We start from the raw sequence: 22756 nt of genomic DNA on the forward strand, positions 1-22756 counted from the left end.
TGTTGTTGGTCGCTTCGTTAGAGTGATCCAGTGCATCCAAATAGTTGCATAAACATTCACGCATTAGTATTCGCATATCATTATTTATTTAATTCAGTTTATTATGACCTTCCAGTTCTTTGAAATGATGAGTCGACCCAACGAATAATAACACAAATAACGAAGGAAAATGAATTAATGTTTGCAAAATTGTGCTAATTGATGTATACTGAGAAATTAATGAAATCAATCGACGTCGATAAAAAGCGACCCAACCAAACATTTTTCACAGGCACAACTTCCACAAAATGTCTGGAAAAATCAATTAGGCGATCACAAATGGTTTTACTTGAGTGTATTCCCTTATTTTCAAAGCTATTGATTTCATACATCAAACTCACCAACCGTCTTATATTCATACTTTCCCGAACCGATCCAGCCTATGAATGGTCGTTCCGCGACCAGCCAGCCCTTGGGGTGTTATGTGTGTGGTGCTTTCATTCGGACATAGTTTTGTCATGCTCAGTGTTGCTGCTTTCCTTACCAAACCTCCCTTATTAAACTATGAATGGAGGTCCTTCTAAGCAGCTGGCTTTTCGTTTCACATTTTTAGCAGGCTTTCCATGTTGAATAGTGGTCATTGCTCATGAGCAGAATATGACCACAGGAATATATGAGAATATGTAAAGGACCTACAGCTTGCATGATTGAGTTTAGAGCTTATGGCTATGCCAACACTGGTTATGTTCTGCGCTTTTTGGTAGCCAGCTTTTATATGCAGCTGGGCGTGTGTCCTTCCTGACAGTGCGGTAGAATGCTCAATGCAAAAGTTTATCATGGCTTTCTGACGACACCGACAGTAACAAAGACTTGAAGAGTGAAAACGAGTTTTAGTGTAGGGAGTGAGTGCATCAAAAACTTGTATTTTTATTATGACATCAAAAGAATGCCAGCAAATCCCGTAGGGCATTCCGAAAGAGTTGGAAACAATTTTGACAAACCAATTTTTGTAACTCAATGTCATTTGGTTGGTTTTGGAAACAATTGGATGAAATACACTAACAGTACTCAATCGCCTAAGACGAGTTAAGTAAGTTAAGTATTTCGACCACAACTGTGTGGTCGTCTTTAGTGTCTCGTACTTGACTCCACTAACTAACAGTACTGTTCTCGTGATGAATATTATAGAGTAATTTATCAAATATGTATCCATTTGGTTTCCTCGTACATCAAGGTGTAACTTGAAGGCTAGATCTTTACTTTATGAATATTTTTTAATATTTGATTCTCCTTGGGGCAGACTGGTTGTGTTTTTTTTATTCTTTATTAATGTGAATCCATTTGTTTTGTTCGTTTTGGTAATGGTTTGGTCGTTGTCTTTGCCACTTTTGCTGTTGAATAACATTCGAAATAATTTTCCATATACTTTGTATATAATCAGTCTGTGTTAATCCGCATAAAGCATCAAGTTCAGGGCTGATAGCGATCAATGCCGCTCAAAATAGTGACTTAAGTGACCAACGTTGACGAAAAAAGAGACCAAATAGACGAATTTCGCGCCAACCCTTCTATGTGGCTGGCAGCACCATCTCTGAATCGAATGAAACTTGGTGGGCATAAAGATATGGTATTTCTAAGCCACTCTGCATACTTAGGCTTTGTTCCAATTGGAGAATTAAACCAAAATTGCACTTAAAACTGACACTTCGAAAAAATTTTCCCCTCTATTTTCGAACTGTCAAAAATAAGTCTGCTGCAGAGGAGACTTATTTTTGACACCTAAAATCGATCAGCAGGCTGCTGGTTTTCACAAACTGTGTCGCTCGTTCTTGCATGAACAATTTTCGTATTTTTCTTCTAATTTTCCTAAAGTTGAAGTAAGGTTTCAAAGATTGCAAATTATATATCTGCGGGATACATCAAACAAATTTGACCTGCAATGAATCTGGAACAGAAAACCAAATCCAAGAAAAGTAAGTAGAATTTCAATACATATTCATTTATTATGGCGGAAATGCATTTCTTTGCAGTGACCACAGAACAAGTGAAGGAACTGATTGCAGCTCGTGTGCATTTCAATAACCTTTTCACCAGGAAATTTTTCGATAAAAAAGCGGCCTGGAGGTAAATACGCATTTAGTCTTATGATTTCATTTGAAATGTTCTTACAAGATTTTACCACACGCTGGGTTACAAAACCGTTTTCACTGCTTTATTTGCCTGATTTTCGTTTTCACTACACTATCCTTCAGCCTCGGATTTTTGGAAGATATGTCACCGTTTCCATTTCTTATTTTCCTAATACATACCTCTAGCATTACTATGAAACTCTCGGAAATGTAATCAGGAAATTTTTATATAAAAGTGCTGTCCAATGAGCAGCTCGAAGTAGCTCGAAGTTGTTCCCGCCCTGCTCGTTCTTTTTTGTCAACAAATGGGCATGAGCAGGACAGGGAGAAACTTCGAGCTACTTCAAGCTATCATTTGATAACACCCAGGACAGCACTATAGTATATTCAACTGTGTGGATATGTGATCTAGTAGCGATGGGTGAGCCATCCACAATGTAGTTTCACGGAAAGTGGGGGGGGGGGGGGTTTGCTTAAAATGTCTTCTTAAATTCCTCCTGAGGTTCGATGCCCACGTAGCGTCTTTTCAACGCTGCGTAAACTCAGCGTTAAAATAACGGAGGTGTGCATCGGCGCGGTGACGCTGCGTTAACGCTTTTTTTTATACACACCTGCGTCTTTTTAACTCCGTGTGCGCGCAGAGTTGAAAAGACGCTATGTGGACATCGAGCTCTACATTCCATCAGGATTCCTTCAGGAATCTTTTAATGTCCAGGACATTTGTTTTAATAGCTCCAAGTATTACTCCTCTAGTTGTTGATGCTATATTTCCGTCGGGTCGAAATTAGTACTAGACTGCTTTCGGTGAAAACGGTTAAAATCTGTTTGAAATTCCATGTCTACTATTTATAGCTCTTAGTTCCATTCAAATATTAATTCTATTTACAGGACTATACAAGACCATACGGGACTGTTCGAATTTACAGTGGAGCAGCTTAAAATAAAATGGGCTAACTTGACCAGGAAGTACAAGGTATTATGAAATTATGAAAATATACAAACGGAGAAACGAATGTTTTGTTTAATTTCAGCTACTTATCACCCCGCCCACTGGAGGTGCCACGGAGAATGGTGAGACAACACCAGGCGATTGGGAATATTTCGATCTACTCCACGAAAAAAAGTAGAATTAACTTCAAAAGCGTTCAGCTGTTCAACGAAAACAAACAAGTCAATATGTCACACCTTTCCCAGAATAAGGGCGTAGGTTACAAAGAGAATTTTTATCGTAATGTAAATAATCGTCTCTAGACATTTAGATCCCCTATCCTTGCCAGCAAAAGATGTTCCGGACAGCGACGAGAGCGACAATCTTTATCTGGTAACTAAAATATCTTTTGAACGTAGTCTAAAGCATAAATAAATCTTGTGTATTTAAAGGGAGATCTCTTGTGATTTACGCTCTTGTTCCTACAAAAGCTTGATATCTGAAGCGTTATTTGAATTGAATTGGACCTCGAAAAAAATAATTTTGACAGCTCGTTGATTTTTTGGAGGGGAAATTTTTTTCGAAGTGTCAGATTTAAGTGCAATTTTGGTTTAATTCTCCAATTGGAACAAAGCCTTAGTATTTCAAAAATTGTCAATAGTAACATTTGATAAGGATTTATTTTTTTTTTCATTGATTTTTAAAAAATCGATATAACTCTAAAATGACAAGACCTACAAAAAAGTGTTGTATGGCGGGCTGTCGTGAAATTCCCTGAAGTTTTTTTGGAAAAATATCCAAAAAATACAAAACCGATTTCTACACTGAAAAAAAATAGTTTAAAAAATTAAAATCAATATTACAAAAAAACCTCATCTCAGAAATCGGTGAAATTTTTTCTGCAGGTAGATATTTCAAATATCTAACTTTACTGGGAATAATGTTTTTGTTACATATTTAAGGAAAAAAAGTTTTTCTAACAAAAACTTTTTCCATGTCCATATTGAGTGAAAATTTATCAGCGTGTTTTATGCCTACAGCGCCAAATATAGGTTCAGCAGCCTATCATAAACCAACGACACATTTTGGACGTATACAAATTTGTTTAGGAAGCAATTTAGCATAATCTAACATATTTGTGGACCAACATTTGAAAAGGGTTTATATTTTCTTTGACTTTTTGTATCGAAGTAACTTAAAAACAATTGAGTTTACAAAAAAAAATAATTGCTTTGAAAACGGGCAAATGTTGCCGAAACGAAATTGAAGTGATATTTGATTGTAATACAAGTCGGACTCGATTATCCGGAGTATCGATTTTATTTTCACTCCGGATAATCGAATCCTCCGGATAACCGAATCACCAAAAAAAAATCAATTTTGCAATTAAATAACAAAAAACTTATGTTTTATTTTATTTGCAGAATTTATTTGAGAAAACATTGATTAATCTACCTAGCGGTATCGGTGACCTTCTGGTGTAAAATGGAAAAATAGTATTTTTGACAAAACTTTTGAGTCTATAGTCCGATTCAGTCTTGATGCATTGCAACTTGATGGTTGAGAATAGGTGCCAAGAAAATAGCTAGACTATTTAAGTTTTTGTGCAAAAAATGTTATGTTTGCCTTTATTTCTTTTGAGTCCATTATCCGATAAATGAAACTATCAATACAAAACAATATGCTTCAATAGGAAACAGGATTTCCCATTAAATGCAACCAGTTGGAAGCAAATAAGGATAAGGATGAGTACCGCAAAATGGGTTAGATTTTGTGCACTCAAAATCACAGACATCACCTCAATTCACCGATCATAGTCGGTCGGTATGTAATATTATGCATCTCCGAGCCATCTAAAATAATATTAAAAATATTAAAAATTTGAAATTATCTGAATGTTAAAAATTTAAAGATAATTTGGGAGATTTCCTCTGAAAGCTATACGGGGTCGCCGTGGTTACTACTAACAATTTGGTTTTGCTGAAGTTGTTAACTAAATCTAAACTCTGCTTACCTAAATGAACATCCATGAATTACATAAGTGTGACAATCCATACACAATTTTAAAATGATTGATATAAAAAGTTTGAAGGAGGGTTGGAGGAGAGGGTTGAAAATGGTCGATTTTTGCGTTACGAAATTAATGTGTAATTTCAATTCAAAACATGGCTTAGAAGCAGAATGGCACTTTTTTGCAACATCGCACGGAAAAGGCCCTTGCGAAGCTATTGGTGGCTCTCTCAAACGAATGGCAAAACGAGCAAGTCTTGCCAAAGATTATGGAAATACTATTAAGACTCCTCGGGAGTTGTACGAATGGGCAGTTACACAATCAGACAAAAATATCTCTATAAATTACATTTCTGTTATATCTCGAATGAGCAATACTCAACAATGGCAGAAGAGTTTGATGAACTATTCAAAAAAGTAAAAACTATAACTGGCACACAAAAGTTTCATTATTTTATACCAATCACTCATAATAAAATCCAGTCTAAAAAAAACTTAGTTGAAGACCCAAATGTCTTCAAATTGTTCGAGTAAATTTACAAATTAATGGATTTTTTTTTTGCTAAACCAATTTTAATCTTTACATTCATTGATTTATTTTCTCGGTGACCGAAACGCTTTTTTATGTTTTAGATTTTGCAGTTCAGACAAATTTACAATAGCCCATTGCCACCTAAAGTGTTTAATTTCCAGTGCCATAGTGATAATCAAGCCAAAGCCATCTTAAAGATATGAAGGAAGATATGAAGTGATCCAATCGGCGCATTTAAGAAGCATTCGGAACAAACTGACAGGACGCATCTGGTGCATTGTTGCTGTATCTTGGGCGCATACGTTTGGCATCATTGATGACTGCTTCTTCAGGATTCTAGTTGCTGAGTTGCTGCATTCGAAAGCGTTATTCGGGAGGATCAATGTGAAAGCACTATCAATTTTGATGAACTGAACCTGTTTAACTGCGGAAGCGAACCATTAATAGCTACCGAAACAGCTACGAACCCCACGAAAACCTTCGCAACTGCAAAATTGGTCACACAGGAGAAGAAGTGCCGTTGAAACTATGTCGTTTTCTCGGATATTCCTGATACGTCTCGAACAAAACTGGAACTATTTTGATAGTGGATGACCTCAACTGGTGAGCACGTTCCAATACATTCCTTCTTTCTTCCACTGATTTATGAATTTAAAAAAGTTAAAATTGAACACTAAATACGTACAGGGCATCGTTTGCTGCTATTGCCGCGGATACTGTGGGAGTCCCAGGTATCCGGTTCACGCTTTAGTCGGCAACGGTGGCTCTTCTCGACCTTCTATTCCCTGAGTAGTTAGTACGAATGAGGGCGTCCTTGTGAAGTTTTGCTGTACCTGTTAAGAACAACTAGTACATCCCGTTCCCTACACTTCCGGAAGAAACCTTTCTTGCTTCAGGAGTGATTCCTTTTTGTAGTACTAGTGTTCATAACAAAAAGGGCACCATTACGGAGCATGAGATATGATCAAATTATTCGTACTACTACTTGACCAACACCCCCAGCTGGGTGAGGGGTAGAGGATGACACACACACACAGACAAATTTACAATAGTCCATCAAACATCACAATTTAGTAAATCTGGTCATTTGTGTGTAGCATTGATATAAGAAATTTGGGAAAATATACGCCCTTTTCAAATGTTGGTCCACATTAATGTTAGAAATTGCTTCCTAAACAAATTTTTATACGTCCAAAATGTGTCGTTTGTTGATGATAGGCTGCTGAACCTATATTTGGCGCTGTATGCATAAAACACGCTGATAAATTTTCACTCAATATGGACATGAAAAAAGTTTTGTTAGAAAAACTTTTTTTTTCTTAAATATGTTACAGGAATATTATTCCCAGAAAAGTTAGATATTTGAAATACCTACCTGCAGTAAAAATTTCACCGATTTCTGAGATGAGGTTTTTTTTGTAATATCGATTTTAATTTTTAAAACTAATTTTGTTCAGTGTAGAAATCGTTTTTTTTATTTTTTGGATATTTTTCCAAAAAACTTCTGAGAATTTCACGACAGTCCGCCATACAACACTTTTTTTGTAGATCTTGTCATTTTAGAGTTATATCGATTTTTTAAAAATCAATGAAAAAAAATCCTAATCAAATGTTACTCTTGACAATTTTTGAAATACTAAGTATGCAGAGAAGCTTAGAAATACCATATCTTTATGCCCACCAAGTTTCATTCGATTCTGAGATGGAGCTGCCAACCGCTGGTCGAGTTGGCGCGAAATTCGTCAATAATGACTTCCAGTCAGTGTTGAGACAAATTCAAAATCTCAAATCGCAGTACGATTTGAATCAAGCACGAAATCGTGCGTTATCTTGACTAACCGTATTTTTTTTCTGTAAATGGGTGAAAACAGGTGATTTCGCAGGAAAAACTCAAGCGCGGTACTTTCCTTCAAATCAGTTTCCTCGGACGCATGGATTTGATGAATTTTTAAAATGATTTTTCCAATGACATTACTTTCAGTTGTAGAAAAGTAAGAACCAATTTGTAAAAGTAGAACCAATTTGTTTTCTAGATAAATTATGTACGCAAAAATTGTATCAGAAAAATGACAAGCTCGGGTGTCTAGTGACTACCGCTTCTGCCTTATGACCAGGAGCTCGTGGGTTCAATTCCAGGCTCGTTCCTTTCCTGCTTTATAATTCTATCTTAGTTTTTTTCTGTTTTTCACGTTCTATCAAAACGATTCCTACAGTTATAACCTTTCCACATAATCCCAAAACCTCTCGTGGCACCTATGAGAGGTCGTAGAGTTCTCTGCATCTTTCTTAAGTAGGTGTCCAACTAACCATCCTTCCACAGCATTCGCAAGGACGTGGTCAGAACAGATCGGAGAGTGCATTGCTTCAATCTAAGAGATAGTGATTAGTCCCGTACTGGTATGTACCACAAACAGCATCAATTCATCGGCGCAGGGCCTCGCATCAATAAGATTCCTCTAAACCTTTGATGGCATCCTCCGGTGTACCCTTGCTACTACCTCCACAAGCACCAAAGTTTAAGAAGTTTTACGTGAATCCGTTCGACCCTGCTACCACGGCTAAAGACCTCACCAATTATATCTGCAGCAGAACTGGTTGGAATCTAGGGGACTTCTCCTGTGATCGCCTAACCTCGGACTCCAATAGTCGTCGAAGAGTATTTGTCCCATTCAGAGTAACAACTATTGACATCCCCAGCTTTACTGAAATGATTAGGGATAAGTCTTTCTGGCCAGGTTTCGTAAGTATTGTGCCATTCAAGCCTAAGCATCGCAAGTAACTATTTGATTTAGCCGAGGGCGAATCTAGTTGTCTCTGTACCCAAAGTTGGCCTCCTCTGCATTCTAATGCAGAATCATCTAATGTGACAAAGGGTAATGTTCCCGATTCTCCACGCATTCTGATTTACCATCAATGGAAATGGATTAAATTTCTCTACATCGGACTACAAGTTGACATGTAGTGCTGCGTGCTACGATGTTTACGCTTTCACGGAAACATGGCTGAATTAAAGCACTCTTGAGCAAATGTGGGTGGCGGTCAGCTCGGGCAACTTTGCCAATAAGAAGAAGAAGGTTTAATGCATCTAAATGTTCAGTAATTTCATTCAGACGGAAACGATCACTTCACCATCATAACTATCGTTTGGAAGGAACCAATTTGAAACAGGAAACAACTATAAAAGACTTGGGTGTTATGATGGATTTCAAACTAACCTTCAAGGATCCCATCGCTTATATATTGTATCGAAGGCGTCATCACAGCTCGGTTTTATATTCCGTTTAGCAAAAAAGTTTAAGGATATTTACTGCCTGAAATCCTTTTTTTGTTCACTGGTATGCCCGATCCTTGAATACTGTGGCGTCGTTTGGGCTCCGTTCTACCAGAACGAAACCCAGCGAATAGAAGCAATCCAACGCAAGTTTATTCGTTTTGCCTTACGGCATCTAGGTTGGCGAGATCCGTTCAATCTTCCAAGCTATGTTAGTCGGTGCAAGCTCATCAATCTGCAGCAGCTTCAAACAAGAAGGGACATCGCCAAAGCCTGTTTTATTGCTGACCTCCTCCAATGTCACATTGATTGTTCTGCTTTCCAGCTGCGCCTAGCTGCTCTTCCGTTGGGAGTGTCACTTCAAGCTGCTGCGCGTAGTCTTGGGCTAGTCTACCGTCTTGTAGCCCCCAATGTTTAGCCGCGGCGGACGACTCCGACGCGCGTTGTACACCGTCGAGAGTTTTGAGCGCCGACATACTGTCGGATTCAATATTCGCACTGCGGTAAGTGCGTACGTTCGTGATGTCGGAGAAGTATTTACCGTCGATTAGAACGTGGTCGATTTGGTTTTCCGTTACTTGATTAGGTGATTTCCATGTGGCCTTGTGGATATTCTTGCGGGGGAAGAAAGTGCTTCGGACTACCATTCCGCGGGAGGCTGCAAAGTTTATGCATCGTTGGCCGTTGTCGTTCGATACGGTATGCAGACTATCCGGTCCGATGACCGGTCTACGCATTTCCTCCTTTCATACATGAGCGTTCATGTCACCGATAACGATTTTGACGTCCCGCAGTGGGCATCCATCGCTCCAGCTGTGCGTAGACCGTTTCTTTCTCGTCGTCGGGTCTCCATTCGTGTGGGCTGTGCACGTTGATGATGCTTTAGTTGAAGAATCGGCCTTTTATCCTCAGCTTGCACAGCTTGCTGCCACCCAATCACGCGTTGACGCATCTTTCCCATCACTATGAAGCCGGTTCCCAGCTCGTTCTTAGTGCCACAGCTTTGGTAGAAGGTAGCCGCTCGATGCCCGCTTTTCCACACTTTCTGTCCTGTCCATCAGATTTCCGGCGCTACGACGTCGAAGTTGCGGGGATGTAATTCATCTTTTATTATCCTGTCGCAACCTGCGAAGCCTAGCGACTTGCAGTTTCATGTTCCAAGCTTCCAATTGCGATCCTTTATTCGTCGCCTTGTCGATTGTATCGAGTCGTGTCAGGGCTGTTTAGCGTCTCACCTAACATCAGGACTTGGGCTCGTGCGCATTGAGCGGCACACGGTCGCTTTGGCGGAGCCTACTTGCGGATACATGCAGCTTTTTATAAAAGGTTAACAGGGCCCACTGTCAAACCCCACCCCACATCCTAGGCAGGCACCACACACTTAATTTTTTTCACCGATCTCGGCTAAAGTTCAATAGCTGAGATATCGGCTGATTTGACGTATGATTACAGCAAAACTCTTGAGTGCCGCAATGAGCAAATTACTTTTTCAACTAAGATATCAGCTAAAAGTCACGAACCGAGCGCTCGAGTGTGCGGATCTCGGTAAAAGTATCAAAAAATGCCGAGCTGAACTGAGTGTGCACAACTCGCAGATGGCCTGGGGAGGGATTGTTAAGCCCTTGGACATAGTCCCAGCTGTCTTCAATAGATAACGAACAACAAAAAAAAGGCAAACACCTCTTTGAATCTGAACAAGTCATGAAAACAAGTTTATCATAACTTGTATAAAAGTGCGATTAAAACAATCGGATTGGCCGCTTGGTTCTTGCTCATTTTGCATTGGGTGGCATATTTGTCCGGCACTCCCTTTTTACGCTGTCAATTTTGGAAGATTATGGGATGGCACTGCGGCGCACTCCGTTGAGACTTCTCTTAAGAAGGAAGTTGGTCTGCATAAAATAGCTAACGAATACTTGACTACACTATGGTGCAGATCGCCGATACGCTTGATTCTAGACCGACCTCTGTTGTCTTTATCAGATGACCCTACTAAATGTGTAGTCCTCATAGTAGCGAGTAAGTTTCAATCGAGTGGAGCTACTTAAAAATAATATTTTCTCCTAAATAAAATTGTTTGTAATGTTTAATCACATAAAAAGGAATCATATACACTTATGACTTATACTGAGTAGGGAATAAACTCAACAGCTAACTAAACTCGAACTTACTAAGCTAACTTGCAACAAAGTTATTTTCTAGATTTGAAAGATTTTTGACAGATGATTTGCTAGAACTTCTTGCGTTCGAAGGTGTCACGTGATATAATATAATCCGGTGAGCACTCATCTGCTCCTAAAATTCGGAATTTGTCAATCACAATCTTTTATTTTCTCACACGCAACATTCGATTCACGTTGACATCTCCAATCATCCCATTCAAAGATCCTGTTTTCGGAATAAACTAAGTGTACGCAATTCTCATTCCTGCCGCGTTTGTTAGGCGCCGTGGGACCCCAGTTGCTGTACTGAACTGCCGTTCCCGTTGGCTGCCATACAAAGTGGCCCTCGGTTTCCCGGTCGTTTGCTCCAATCCACACGGTGGTGTATTTTTTGCTGAATATCGGAGAACCAACGATGGCTTGTTCAAGTAATTTTTGTTTTTCCAGCGTATCAACCACGGCTAGTCGCATTTCGTAGCATTTGCAATACTCGATGGCACTGACCCATGATTTCTTCGTAGGGAGAAAATAGAAAATTCATAGACTGTTATATTGTTAAGTTTATCAACTAATTTGTTCGTTGTCATACCTTTACACGTGAAATGTGAAATACTGTACTTTGTACAACATTTCCTATCACTATTACGAGGAAAACTATCCAACAACCCCACATCACATTAATTTGAATACACTGCTGCTAGAAATAAGTATTCACACTGGTTAAATATGGATCATTGTTTACACGATAGAATATTTGCTTTCAAAACACAATTACTACATTGGAATAAGCTTACAAATGACTAAATGGTTTATGAAGCAGCTTTGGCTTTCCAGTACCCTCAAGGTCCTTTCTTCAGTCACTTACGCAGTTCCGCATATGTTATTTTCAAGAAGGTGATCGTTAATTAATGACGGTTTGATTTTTTGTTCCTTGGTAACATTTAGATTCACCTTGAAAAGAATTATTCAAAAGACTTGTTTACAAGACGTTACAAAAATATTACCTGATTTTTTCTCTCATTTGTCCAAAAAAACAAGAAATGGAAGCAAAATTAGATTAGAATTAGAGAAACACCCCTAGACCAATTTTCTGGCTACGCCAAAGTTGACTACTGTTCATTAATAAGAAAACCAAAAAAAAATTTCGGCAAAGTGCAATCATATAAGCACTCAATTTAGGAACTTGATATTATTTTTACTAATAATAGAACAGCTACTCGAAAGATTAAAAAAAATCTGAACATTTGTAAGGCTGCAGAAACCTTACAATCGAGTGCAAGTTAGAATGCATTTTCAAGCGCTCACAGAAAAATTTCAATTTCCTGTTCAATGTTTGTTTATCTCAAGCTTGTTTTCAGTTTTAAATGGTATTTAAGCATTCAGTAAACAAAGATGCCTATTTAATCGTCAACTGTTGGGAAAACCTACTTTCAGTATGACTAGTGTTTGAAGTAGCAAGATGAGCGTTGGATGGATTGTTTTTCTCTTTCTTGCGTTTGGAGCTGTAGCACATTGCATAGTGTATCACATATCACGTGCAAAGGTTGGTTAGTAGGAACCAGAAGCTCTAAGTTGGCTTCACGATGTCTTTCACGTGCCGAGAAAAGGGTTTTGTTCTAAAATCCATATTATTCGGTTGAAGCTTATCAATTAAACGGGTAATACCGTTCTTTATGCATTATTTGCGAGTCAAGAAGTTAACGTTGAAGAAGAAAAGTAGAGTTCGGGCAGCCCACTCCGTTATTAAAATATAAGCCAAAAACACTAAATCTATCCATTTCATCTCCCATTAGAAAACATGGACCGCTGCTATTGAGTATTGTAAATGCTACGGAATGCGGCTGGCTGTGGTGGATACACGGGAAAAGCAAAAGGCACTTGAACAGGCCCTCATAAAATCGCCAATATTCAACAAATTCTTCACATCCGTATGGATTGGGGCAAGCGACAGGGAACGAGAGGGTGTCTTCGTGTGGCAGCCAACGGCAGTACGAATTAAATACAGCAAATGGGAGAAAAGAATGCCGGACAATGGATATGGCGGGGAAGATTGCGTTCACGTATTTTCGGCCAACTATACCTCTCTGGAATGGTTGTGGAATGACTGGGGGTGTAATGGCGTTTCCAATATTGCATGTGAAAAAATCGAAAATCACAAAAAATGTTAATATGTTATTTGTCTTTTACTTAAACGGATTGAAACTCTTATCCATTCACCTTCACAACACTCTGCTTTATACCAAATGTGAAAAATGTATGTTTGTCAAATTTTGAGCTTGTTATGTCAATCATATTAAATGATCTCATACTCAACAAGCCTCAGTTCAGGAGGATTTGCGTGCTGTGACTAGCACGTTGCTTTATTTCGCACGATGAAGTCACTCAAAAAAATATATATTGATGCTATTAGACACTTACACTGCCTATGATCTAAGCATATGCGGTATTTCGAAAAAAAATCGTTTTAGGGCATTCGAAACGAAATTCCGCGGAATTTGAGTATGGCGAAATCCGATTTTCTAATTTCGTTTCGTATCGTTAAATTTAAAAAAATTCGACAGAAAAATCATTCTTTTAACGAAATTTAACGGAATTTCGCGGAATTCCGAAATTAATTTTGAATAATTCCAATTTCCATATCATAAAAATTAGGCTGCACCGCTTAATAAAGCCATTAAAACTCTACTCAATATTTTTTATATATAAATTCTTTCACTAAATCTCACTACGTAATACAATTCTGTATCTTCAACAGAAACGCGTTTAGTATGCGACTTGAAATTTTTTTCGATGTTTTGTTAAAAGTGTTCAAGTTTAAAACGTAATGCATATTTGTTAATTTAAATAAAATTGTTCAGTGAAGTAAAAATAATTTGCAGATCTCATCGCTTGGTATGCTATATTTTTATTTAAGTTTAAATGAGTTGTGTTTGTGTATGTAAGATGTAATGTACTATGAGGCGTTTGTTCGATTTGTGTTCTTCTAGTTGTGGAAACTCTTCGATAAGCGAAATAATCCTCCGTGGACTACTGAGTATTGTCCGTTTTCCGTTGTTTTTTGAAAGTATTCAGTTTGAACAACCATTATTTGAAAGCAATAAAATGGAGATGGTGACGTTTCAGAAGTTTTCCTAGTTTAGTAGATTGTTAGATCTTTGCAGATTTAAGAATGCTCCAGATTTGACGCAATCTCTGATATCTCATTTATTTCGGATTCTGGAACTGGAATATTGAAAATTGGCTGAATCGGACTATGGACTCAAAAGTTAAGGCAAAAATACTGTTTTCCATAATACACCAGAAAGTCACCGATGCCGCAGGTGGATTATTCAGGGTTTTTTTTTCTAAATAATAGACTACACCACTGCAAGTAAAATAAAACAAAGATTTTTTAATTGCAGATTTTTTTTATGGTGATTCTATTATCCGGAGGATTTTATCCATCGATACCTACAAATAGGCAGTCTCGATTGAAATATTATATAATGTCCTAGCTCTCTTTTTATTGCTAAAATCAACAAATAACCGTATTTTTTACGGAAATTTGTTTTTCATTTTGCTGAGCTCCAGAAATAACGGCTTTGCAGATTCATCATGGAATTCGAAACATTTTCCGGGGCACTAGGAAATGCGAGGCAGGTGGACTGTTCCACATAATCCGGGGCGGATTATGCCTAAGGAGTGGGTCATTTGACATAAAAGCCATATGGCATAACGGTCATTTGGCATAACGGACATTTGGCATAATTTTTGTTTGTTCATAAAATAAATTACAAGGCTCAGTGGTGCTGTAAAAACCCTGAAATAGTGAATATAACATAATAAAATACGCAATCCTTTCGAAGAAAGCATGCATTAGCCGAGTATGGAGCGCTTGCTCGGAATAAAGAAATGGTGGATGCAATCTTTTTTTTTAAGTAGGCCTTTGCTCAGATTAACGCAATGGACAATTTGAATTTCGTTCCGTTTCATTTCCACCAGTAGCATTTCTAATTTCGTTTCGTTTCGTTTCGTCAGGAAAAATTGTGTTATCGTATACCCTTACTATGATCACATATCAGTCCCATATGAATTTTCGTCGTTTTCGAATTAGAACCTGTAATGGTCATATGCAACTGTTAAATAAGAATGTTTGTTCAGGAAATGTCGAAAAAAAAATCAAGCCAATTTGTCCCAGATGGAAAATGACCGCATATGAGTACCTTTTTCTAAGACACTGAACGACAAAATTAGAAAAACTGCCTATTTTCGTGCAGCTATTTTACACTGGACGAGAAAATTATAAAATTGCTTTGAGAAAATATGAGATTTAATGGTTTAAAAATATGGGAGATTTTCGAATGTGAATTTTCCTTGGCATTGGAGTTATTTGTTTATTAAAGTTTAAACACGTAACATTTTAGGTTTTATGATTCACTACAAGAGTTTTTAATTCCTACTAAAATATAACCCTAGTCAAGGTAGTTGCTTCTTCATCGCTTACACCAAAACCTCTTGAAGAGCCGTATCTGCCTAGTTGGCCCACCCTTGAAATGGTTTTGATGAGTAAATATAATATATGACAAAGCATGAACTCGAACTCGGCATTGAAAACCTTTCGAAATCGAATTGAAAACTACTTTAAAAGTAAGTTGGTATTACTTAAAACCATTTCTAAGCTACTTGATTTTGATGCATGCGGAATTCTCTAGATCTAGATTTATTAATTCCGCATGCATCAAGATCAAGTAGCTTAGAAATGGTTTTAAGTAATACCAACTTATTTTTAAAGAAGCTTTCAAATCGATTTCGAAAGCTTTTCAATGCCGAGTTCGAGTTCATGCTTTGTCATATATTAACAATCACATAGGAAAATAAAATACGTTCAGTCTTAGCAAAATGAATTATAGTTTATTATCTACGAAACCAAAAATGGCATAACCAAATATGCAAATGATACATAATTAACCATCGATACAAATTACTGAAACAGAGTATATGTATGGTGACTCGATTTTCAATGCCGAATTAGATTTATTGTATTATATCTATATAATTGATGCGCTTTCAGTAAATCCCATTTTAACAATTAGTTTTCGATAAAACGAATTTATATATTGTGAAATTAGCGACTGTAGCTTTCATAAAACAACGTATATAACCATGAATCTAATGCAGTTCAAATAGATATTTAAATTAAAAATCTCTTCTATTGTAGAGAAATAAATATGGCGATGGCATTCGAGATGATTTTTCACGATCCATCTGTGCTAAATATTTTGCATCGATGAAATCAACTTTGAAATCATAATAATTAGATATGACATTCATGAAGATCGACTGGCTGTTATAAATGCCAGTTGGCCATTTTTCAACTCATATGATGAACATAATTAGAGGAAATTTGACAGTTCAAGTACATCAGAATAAAACAAAGGGCATGGATAGGTGTTATGGATTGCGGCATCTAATTGGTCAGTTATTACACGTAAGTAAAATATTACGTACTCCCCTATTTATCGTTTGTGTCGGCTACAAAAATGCACATTGGCCGATTGCCGTGTCACCGTTAATGCAAAAGTTTAAGATGACTAGGGCGGGTCTACGCACCATGAAATTTCCTCTTTGTTAAGACTATGCAATTTTTCACTTCGCAATTTTGGAATTGCAAATTTCGATATGAACATGATTATTGTAGCTGGAAATGTGTCAGCATATACATTGTGAGTAAGTACGCAGCTTCATTATATCTCAAGGCTACATATATATGGTAAGAATAAAGTTTTCAGCTCTTACTTAATTGTTGGGTGAATCTATTTTTGTTTTTTTTTCTATTTAATTTAAAGTTTGCGTATAATGAAACTTTTTTTGCAGCAATCATAAATGCCAATCAAGCTCAGGTTAAGCTAATTTGTTCGAAGGTAACTTTCATTGTTACAAAACGATTTTAAGAATTCTTTCATAGTGACAAATAAAACAAACATCAAAGGGCTTTATTGTTATTTCCCCGATGGGTTTAATCAAGGCATGGATTGCCCTAATAAAACCATGTTCAAAGTTTTATAGTATCAAGAATGTATAACCTGCTTCAAAAGGTTTTAACAACAGCTAGAAGATCAATAATAATTTATGCGTGTTAAATGTCTTTTCTAAACTGAAGAGCGTAACTATTGCCGCAATAAAACCACAAAAAATAACTTCGAATGCCAAAGAGTTGTGAGAATGTTACTTATGCGGCTTTCTAGACGACGGGATCGGTAGGGATATTAAGGCTCCCCTGGACATAAGCGATTTCATCGCTGCGACGGGGACAACTAGGCGTTGCGATTCTATCGCTGGGTCGCTGCAGACATTTACGCCATTTACGCTTAAATATCATCGGCGATAGAATTGCGTCGCGGTTGTCACATCGCGTGTGTTTGGGGGAAGCTTTAAAAAAGTGCATAATCATAATATTATAAGTATAAGCATATATGGAGACGCATGGTACATTTATGTATTGGAGCACTTGCTGGGCGAATTCTACCCCGCAGAAAAAGTAGATTATGAAAACATCAAAATATCTCGTCTCGTAGAAAATGTTCTCATTTCACTAAATGAGATTTAGCGGTTACACATTATTATTGCTTTACGTAAAAAATACTCACAGTGTATGCCAAAGATAAATACCCTACACACCAAGTTTTTTTTACGGTATACGGTAAAATTTTTACTGATTTTCAAACAGCTGAACATTCAGTAATCAGTTCAGTACAAATCAGTTACAAATCATCGTTAGTAAACAAATTTACAACAAACAAACAAAAAATTGAAACTTAATATATGAATCGAATGCAGGATAAAACAAAGCAATAGATTTATTAGCTTTTGAGTAGTAACACTTTGATGGAAAACTTATTTTCGATACAGTCTTTAATGTAAATATATTAAAAGAATTCAAATGCGTTTCATATACACCCCATTTGTTCAATTTGTTCTTCAATGCAAAATTGATTTCTGGCACTAATACTTTTTCAGAAGCAAAGGCATTATTACGACGATGGATGAGTCATTTCCCAGATTTGCGTACCATATATTCCATATGGAAATGTAGCCTGCCTGAATATTTATTTACTCCTCTGGCATATGACTATCTGACGTTTATCATCTTTCTATTAGCCGCGCACAGACGGGATCGAAATCGGCAAAAAGCAATACTGTGCAAGTTTTGCGGACAGTACACAAGCGTCGCTCCATAATGTTGAGCAACCAAACAAGGAAAGTTACATCAAATTTTGAACCTTTTGTATTTTGCTATTTTCTTCCATTATGTAATAAAAAAATACTTCCCCATTCGTATAGTATGATGGTCTTACGATTTTTTAAAGGTACTATCTGAGTTTTTGACCATAGATAATTATAGTTTTCTAGAAATCAAGAGGAGGCTTTTTTGGCCAGGGGGAGGAGGGCGCATTATACTGTCTTACACTAGTGGTTCAAGTGATGCAGTTTATTTATACGTTTATCGAAGCGAGAACAGAACATGTCTTGGAAAAATGAATGTGCTCGTGTCCTAATCATTACAATGTGTTTGCTATCCTCTGGTAGCATGTCTTCCCAGTCAACATTTTTATACCTATTGCTATTGATATAGGTCATTATATACACATAAGATATTATGTATATAATGCACCGAATCGCTATATACCTACTAAAGTGGAGGCCATATACGGGCTGAATAACGACTTTCTCGAGTTTCCATGTACATTTATACGACTTAGTGAATATTTGGAAAAATAAATGGTAACAACCCTGTCTCGAACATTTGACCTCTGTAACTAAAGGCTGATGCTCTACCCTTGCGCTACTCAGCAACTCTTGAAAAGCAGCAAAATTTTGACAATCATAATATAGATGGTGATTTAATTGACAAGAGCTTCAGTGTACGATATGAACTACATTGAAACGATTCGGATCCCTTGTTGTTGTGCGTAAAAATGTGGCTTGAATCGTATATGATAAAAACTTATGATTATTCTGATAATGTTCGTACATAACAACGATTGCGCATCATTCCAATCGATTCAAGCCACGTATAAACGATTATGAAATGTCAGCATCAGTCTTTCATCGTGTTTACTCTCGAACTGTGTTTACAACTTAATTACATTTTAGTTGTTGGATAAATTGTTAGTGCAGATCAGTGGCGTAGCCAGAAAATTGGTCTGGGGGGGGTTTTCTGAACATTTTTTTTTTCGAAAAAAAAAATTTCTTCCAAAAATTTTGTCTTTGGGGGGGGTTTTATACCCAAAACCACCCCCGTGGCTACGCCACTGGTGCAGATATTGAGCGATACTGGTTGGAAGTGAAAAAGTACACAGGCAATAATCGGAATTTTGGCAGATCGGAAGGAATGAAGTAAGTAATTTTGAAATTAATTCAATCGGTAAGGTTCAGTGGCTCAGTGCTCAACGCGCAGAAGGTGGAAGCTCTATACGTACAACGCACATCGGTATATGATATTTGTATACATAAACGATATTTCCGATTTGATCCGATAAAACTGATATTGTTTATATAGCACTATGGTCCAGGATACAGATTTACGCGGAAAGATTTTTCATTTCTCACGAATGTCATCTTCTGAAGACTTTTGAGGCTTTTCAAAACGCGTGTTTTGCTATAAGAATATCGTCTGTATCTTTTTCCGTTGTCGAGTTATATTAATTTATTTGAAAAAACATGATTTTAGTAAAATTGGTAAAACTTGAGATAAAAAAATAACATATCCCCAATTTTTTGACATAATAAAGAATATTAATTTATCTTTCAAATGCCGTGTAAACATATTTTTTTGGTCTGCCCTAACTGGAGATATCAACTTATGAAAAAAATGTAATTTTGACACAAAAACGATTATAACTTTTGATCGGAAAAAGATATTGTGCATATTTACCCATCAAAAGTTGCATTTTTCGAGCTTTAAAAGTCACCTGAAGACGACTTTTTCGAGAAATCTAAAACAAAAAAATTAGATCAAAAATACTGTTTTTTTGAGGTACACCCTAATCCAATTAGGTAAAATTGCTCTAAATCAGCCAACTTAAGAGCTACAGAAAATTTTTTTTAGCAAAATTGATTGGAATAAGCTACGCTACAACTTTGTAGAACATAACATGTCAATATTCCAAGAAATAAAAAAAAAATCTATTTTTTTTTATATGATGGGCCACCCTATTTTTTGGTAAAACCATAATGATGGTCTTACTATTTCGAACAATTTTGTAGAACAACAGTTTTTTCTAAAATATATAGTTTTGGCGTAAAATTCATCTTTCCGCGTAAATCTGTATCCTGGACCATAGTGTATGGGTTTATGACTTCCATAAACGCAATCGTAAATATTGCTTACACTGGTATTATATAAAATAATATTCATATTTTAGCCATCTATATAAGCAGTTATATACGAATGTCAAAGAAAATAGCGATATATGCGATACAATTTATCATATCATATACGATATGTGGTTTACTGGGCTCGAATAAAAATGGAAACTGTCGTAGCAATAGAAAATGTTGAGCGGCAGTTTGTCTCATTTTATGTTTTTCAGGAATTGGCAGCATGTCAGCTGTAATATTTGCTGATGGCCGATGATCTACGTACCTATAGCGGAAAAAAGCAGCCTAAGTAGCACAATATTGCACAAAAGTTTCGGTGACCCATATGCATCCAAATTGAGTCAAATTTCAGTTGATGCAACCAAATCGGTCTAGATTGTGCTGCTACGGATTACGATTATTGATGAATTCTTAGGTGAATTGCAGATTTCTTTGTTTATTTAAAACATACTTAAAGTTAGTTGAATGGTCAGCGGCATAACTCCATCTGCTAAATCCGCAAAGCTTTGAATTTTTGGGTTCATCTAAGGTACATCCATTTGCCTCAAATTCGCATTCAGATGACCTTATCTTTAAATCTCTTACCGCTTGTAATTTTTTGTCGTACCTTTAAACTGTTCGATCGGGATATTTGATGTCAGGTTTTTTTTATGAAATGCTGACCGAGGAATTGTGCAAACCCTACAACAATAATTTGCTCCTGGGCCAAGTAGCCCAAACACTTCATGCGCCGCCAGTGTATCTCCGCAAAATAGAGTAACAGTAGCTCGTAGCTTAAATTTTTCGGTTCCGTAATATATCATAACACCTTGTTATAGGGGTGGTAGGGGTAAAACTGACAAGGGTCCCGCTTGAGCAAAAACCATACATATTTTGCACTCTGTCAAGTGGATCTTATTGCTTGTTTCAAATTATGAGTCCAACATGTTTTACTACATTCAAATAATGAAAATAATTGTATAAGAATCAAGAAATGTATTGTTAAACTTGATTTCGGCTCCGTAACGCTTCAAATAAATTTCAACGCTAAATTCAAAATTTCAACGCTAAATGAAAATAATTCTGTTTATTAAAGATGTGAAAAAACTAGCCGAGAAATTATGAAGGTTAGGCAAAAAAAAGTGTCGAAATGAAAGATAGGAAAACCGAAATGTTCCCCATTTCCATGAAACATCTAACATTTCGGAGAGGCAAAACGCCCTTGGGGGACTAACCTAAAATGCACTGTGCGTCTCCACCCATTGTCCATACCAGAATGCTGATTCACCGGCGCGAGGTGCATTGTTCCCAAAGAGCTGCCAGTTAGAAGGCGTTTTGTCTCATGAGTTTTCCCGCAACGAAATATCAGCACTATTTTGATATGTGAATATAATCAATATGATTGAGATTTTCTACAAACTTTAAGTGGCATCAGCTAGCAATATTGTTGAACTGTTGCATGAGGTAAAAATACCCATGAAAATCGTTACAGCTCATACATAAAAGCAGTCTTTGCCTTAGCTAGGGAATTTTAAGCTTTTAAAACAGAAATCGGCAAACTAATCCGCATGATCCTCGAAGTTCTCAAAATTAATCTATTCAAAAATTGTGTATGGGTTAAATTGATAATTTATCTCAAAATTAGATTTTTTGATTTTTTTAAAGAAATTGGATCCTGGTAGCACATGGTGGGGTAAAACGGACACGTTCTGGTGCATACATTTTTTTCAACAAACATTTTATTTTGAAAAGTTAGTATTGTTCACCTCCGAAACGCCAAGCATTCATTAGGTAATTCGAATTTCCGAGTTTTGTTCAGACCAATGACATTTTAAGTGATTCTTATTGTTGTAACTGTGGAGTTTAATCTGAATGTAGGCAAGCGGGAGCCACTTTGGACACCTTATGGCATTTGATGGTTCACTACATGTCTATCGAAATATAGCCCGATTGCTTTGATTAATAATAATGTGACCATCGGTAGTGGTTCACATTAGGCCTACTTTGATGGTTTAGAAACATTTGAATATTTGCTTTGTATAGTAAAAGGCAAGTGCTGTTTAACTGCCACACAGTAACATGCTTTTTTTGGTAAAATCATTTTAAGTGTCCAATATATCAATTATTATACAAAACAAATTTCATATTTTCAAGAGACACATTTAATAGATGCTAAATTTCCTTTCCTTTCCTTTCCATTTCCTAATAGATGCTAATTCCCTTCTTCGCCTTGCAATCTAAATCTTAGATCTTGCCACTAACTTAGCTGCAACATAAGAACAACATTCCGCCAGTATGGCAGTGCTAAAGTTTGACGTGTTGTATTTTATATTGTTTCATAACTGTTCGTCCTCGCTTGGTTGAAGTCCCGTCTCCTTGTTTGCACTGTGCTGCTCTGATGGTGTA

The 22756-nt window shown here is 36.9% G+C and overlaps 2 protein-coding genes and 1 long non-coding RNA gene across 4 annotated transcripts; 2 read left to right on the forward strand and 1 right to left on the reverse strand.

Moving 5' to 3' along the window:
* The first annotated feature begins 1834 nt into the window (after window positions 1-1834).
* On the forward strand, window positions 1835-3341 carry LOC134219827 (uncharacterized). Its single transcript, XM_062698697.1, has 4 exons — window positions 1835-1952; window positions 2010-2103; window positions 2997-3081; window positions 3140-3341. The coding sequence occupies exons 1-4, from the start codon at window positions 1919-1921 to the stop codon at window positions 3233-3235; spliced, it is 309 nt and encodes a 102-aa protein (XP_062554681.1). The 5' UTR covers window positions 1835-1918; the 3' UTR covers window positions 3236-3341.
* A 7593-nt stretch (window positions 3342-10934) lies between these two features.
* Window positions 10935-12260, reverse strand: LOC134219510 (uncharacterized). 2 transcript variants are annotated; one of them, XR_009981590.1, is made up of 4 exons: window positions 12016-12260; window positions 11806-11962; window positions 11601-11705; window positions 10935-11524 (listed from the first exon to the last, which is right to left on the reverse strand). It is a non-coding gene; the product is annotated as an uncharacterized LOC134219510 (long non-coding RNA). The 2 variants fall into 2 exon arrangements; XR_009981591.1 differs by having other exon boundaries at window positions 11601-11708.
* Window positions 12261-12428: 168 nt separating this feature from the next.
* On the forward strand, window positions 12429-13180 carry LOC134219511 (perlucin-like). Its single transcript, XM_062698253.1, has 2 exons — window positions 12429-12554; window positions 12805-13180. The coding sequence occupies exons 1-2, from the start codon at window positions 12471-12473 to the stop codon at window positions 13177-13179; spliced, it is 459 nt and encodes a 152-aa protein (XP_062554237.1). The 5' UTR covers window positions 12429-12470; the 3' UTR covers window position 13180.
* The last annotated feature ends 9576 nt before the right edge of the window (window positions 13181-22756 follow it).

This window comes from Armigeres subalbatus, chromosome 3, assembly GCF_024139115.2.
Source record: "Armigeres subalbatus isolate Guangzhou_Male chromosome 3, GZ_Asu_2, whole genome shotgun sequence".
NCBI classification, from domain to species: Eukaryota; Metazoa; Arthropoda; class Insecta; order Diptera; family Culicidae; genus Armigeres; species Armigeres subalbatus.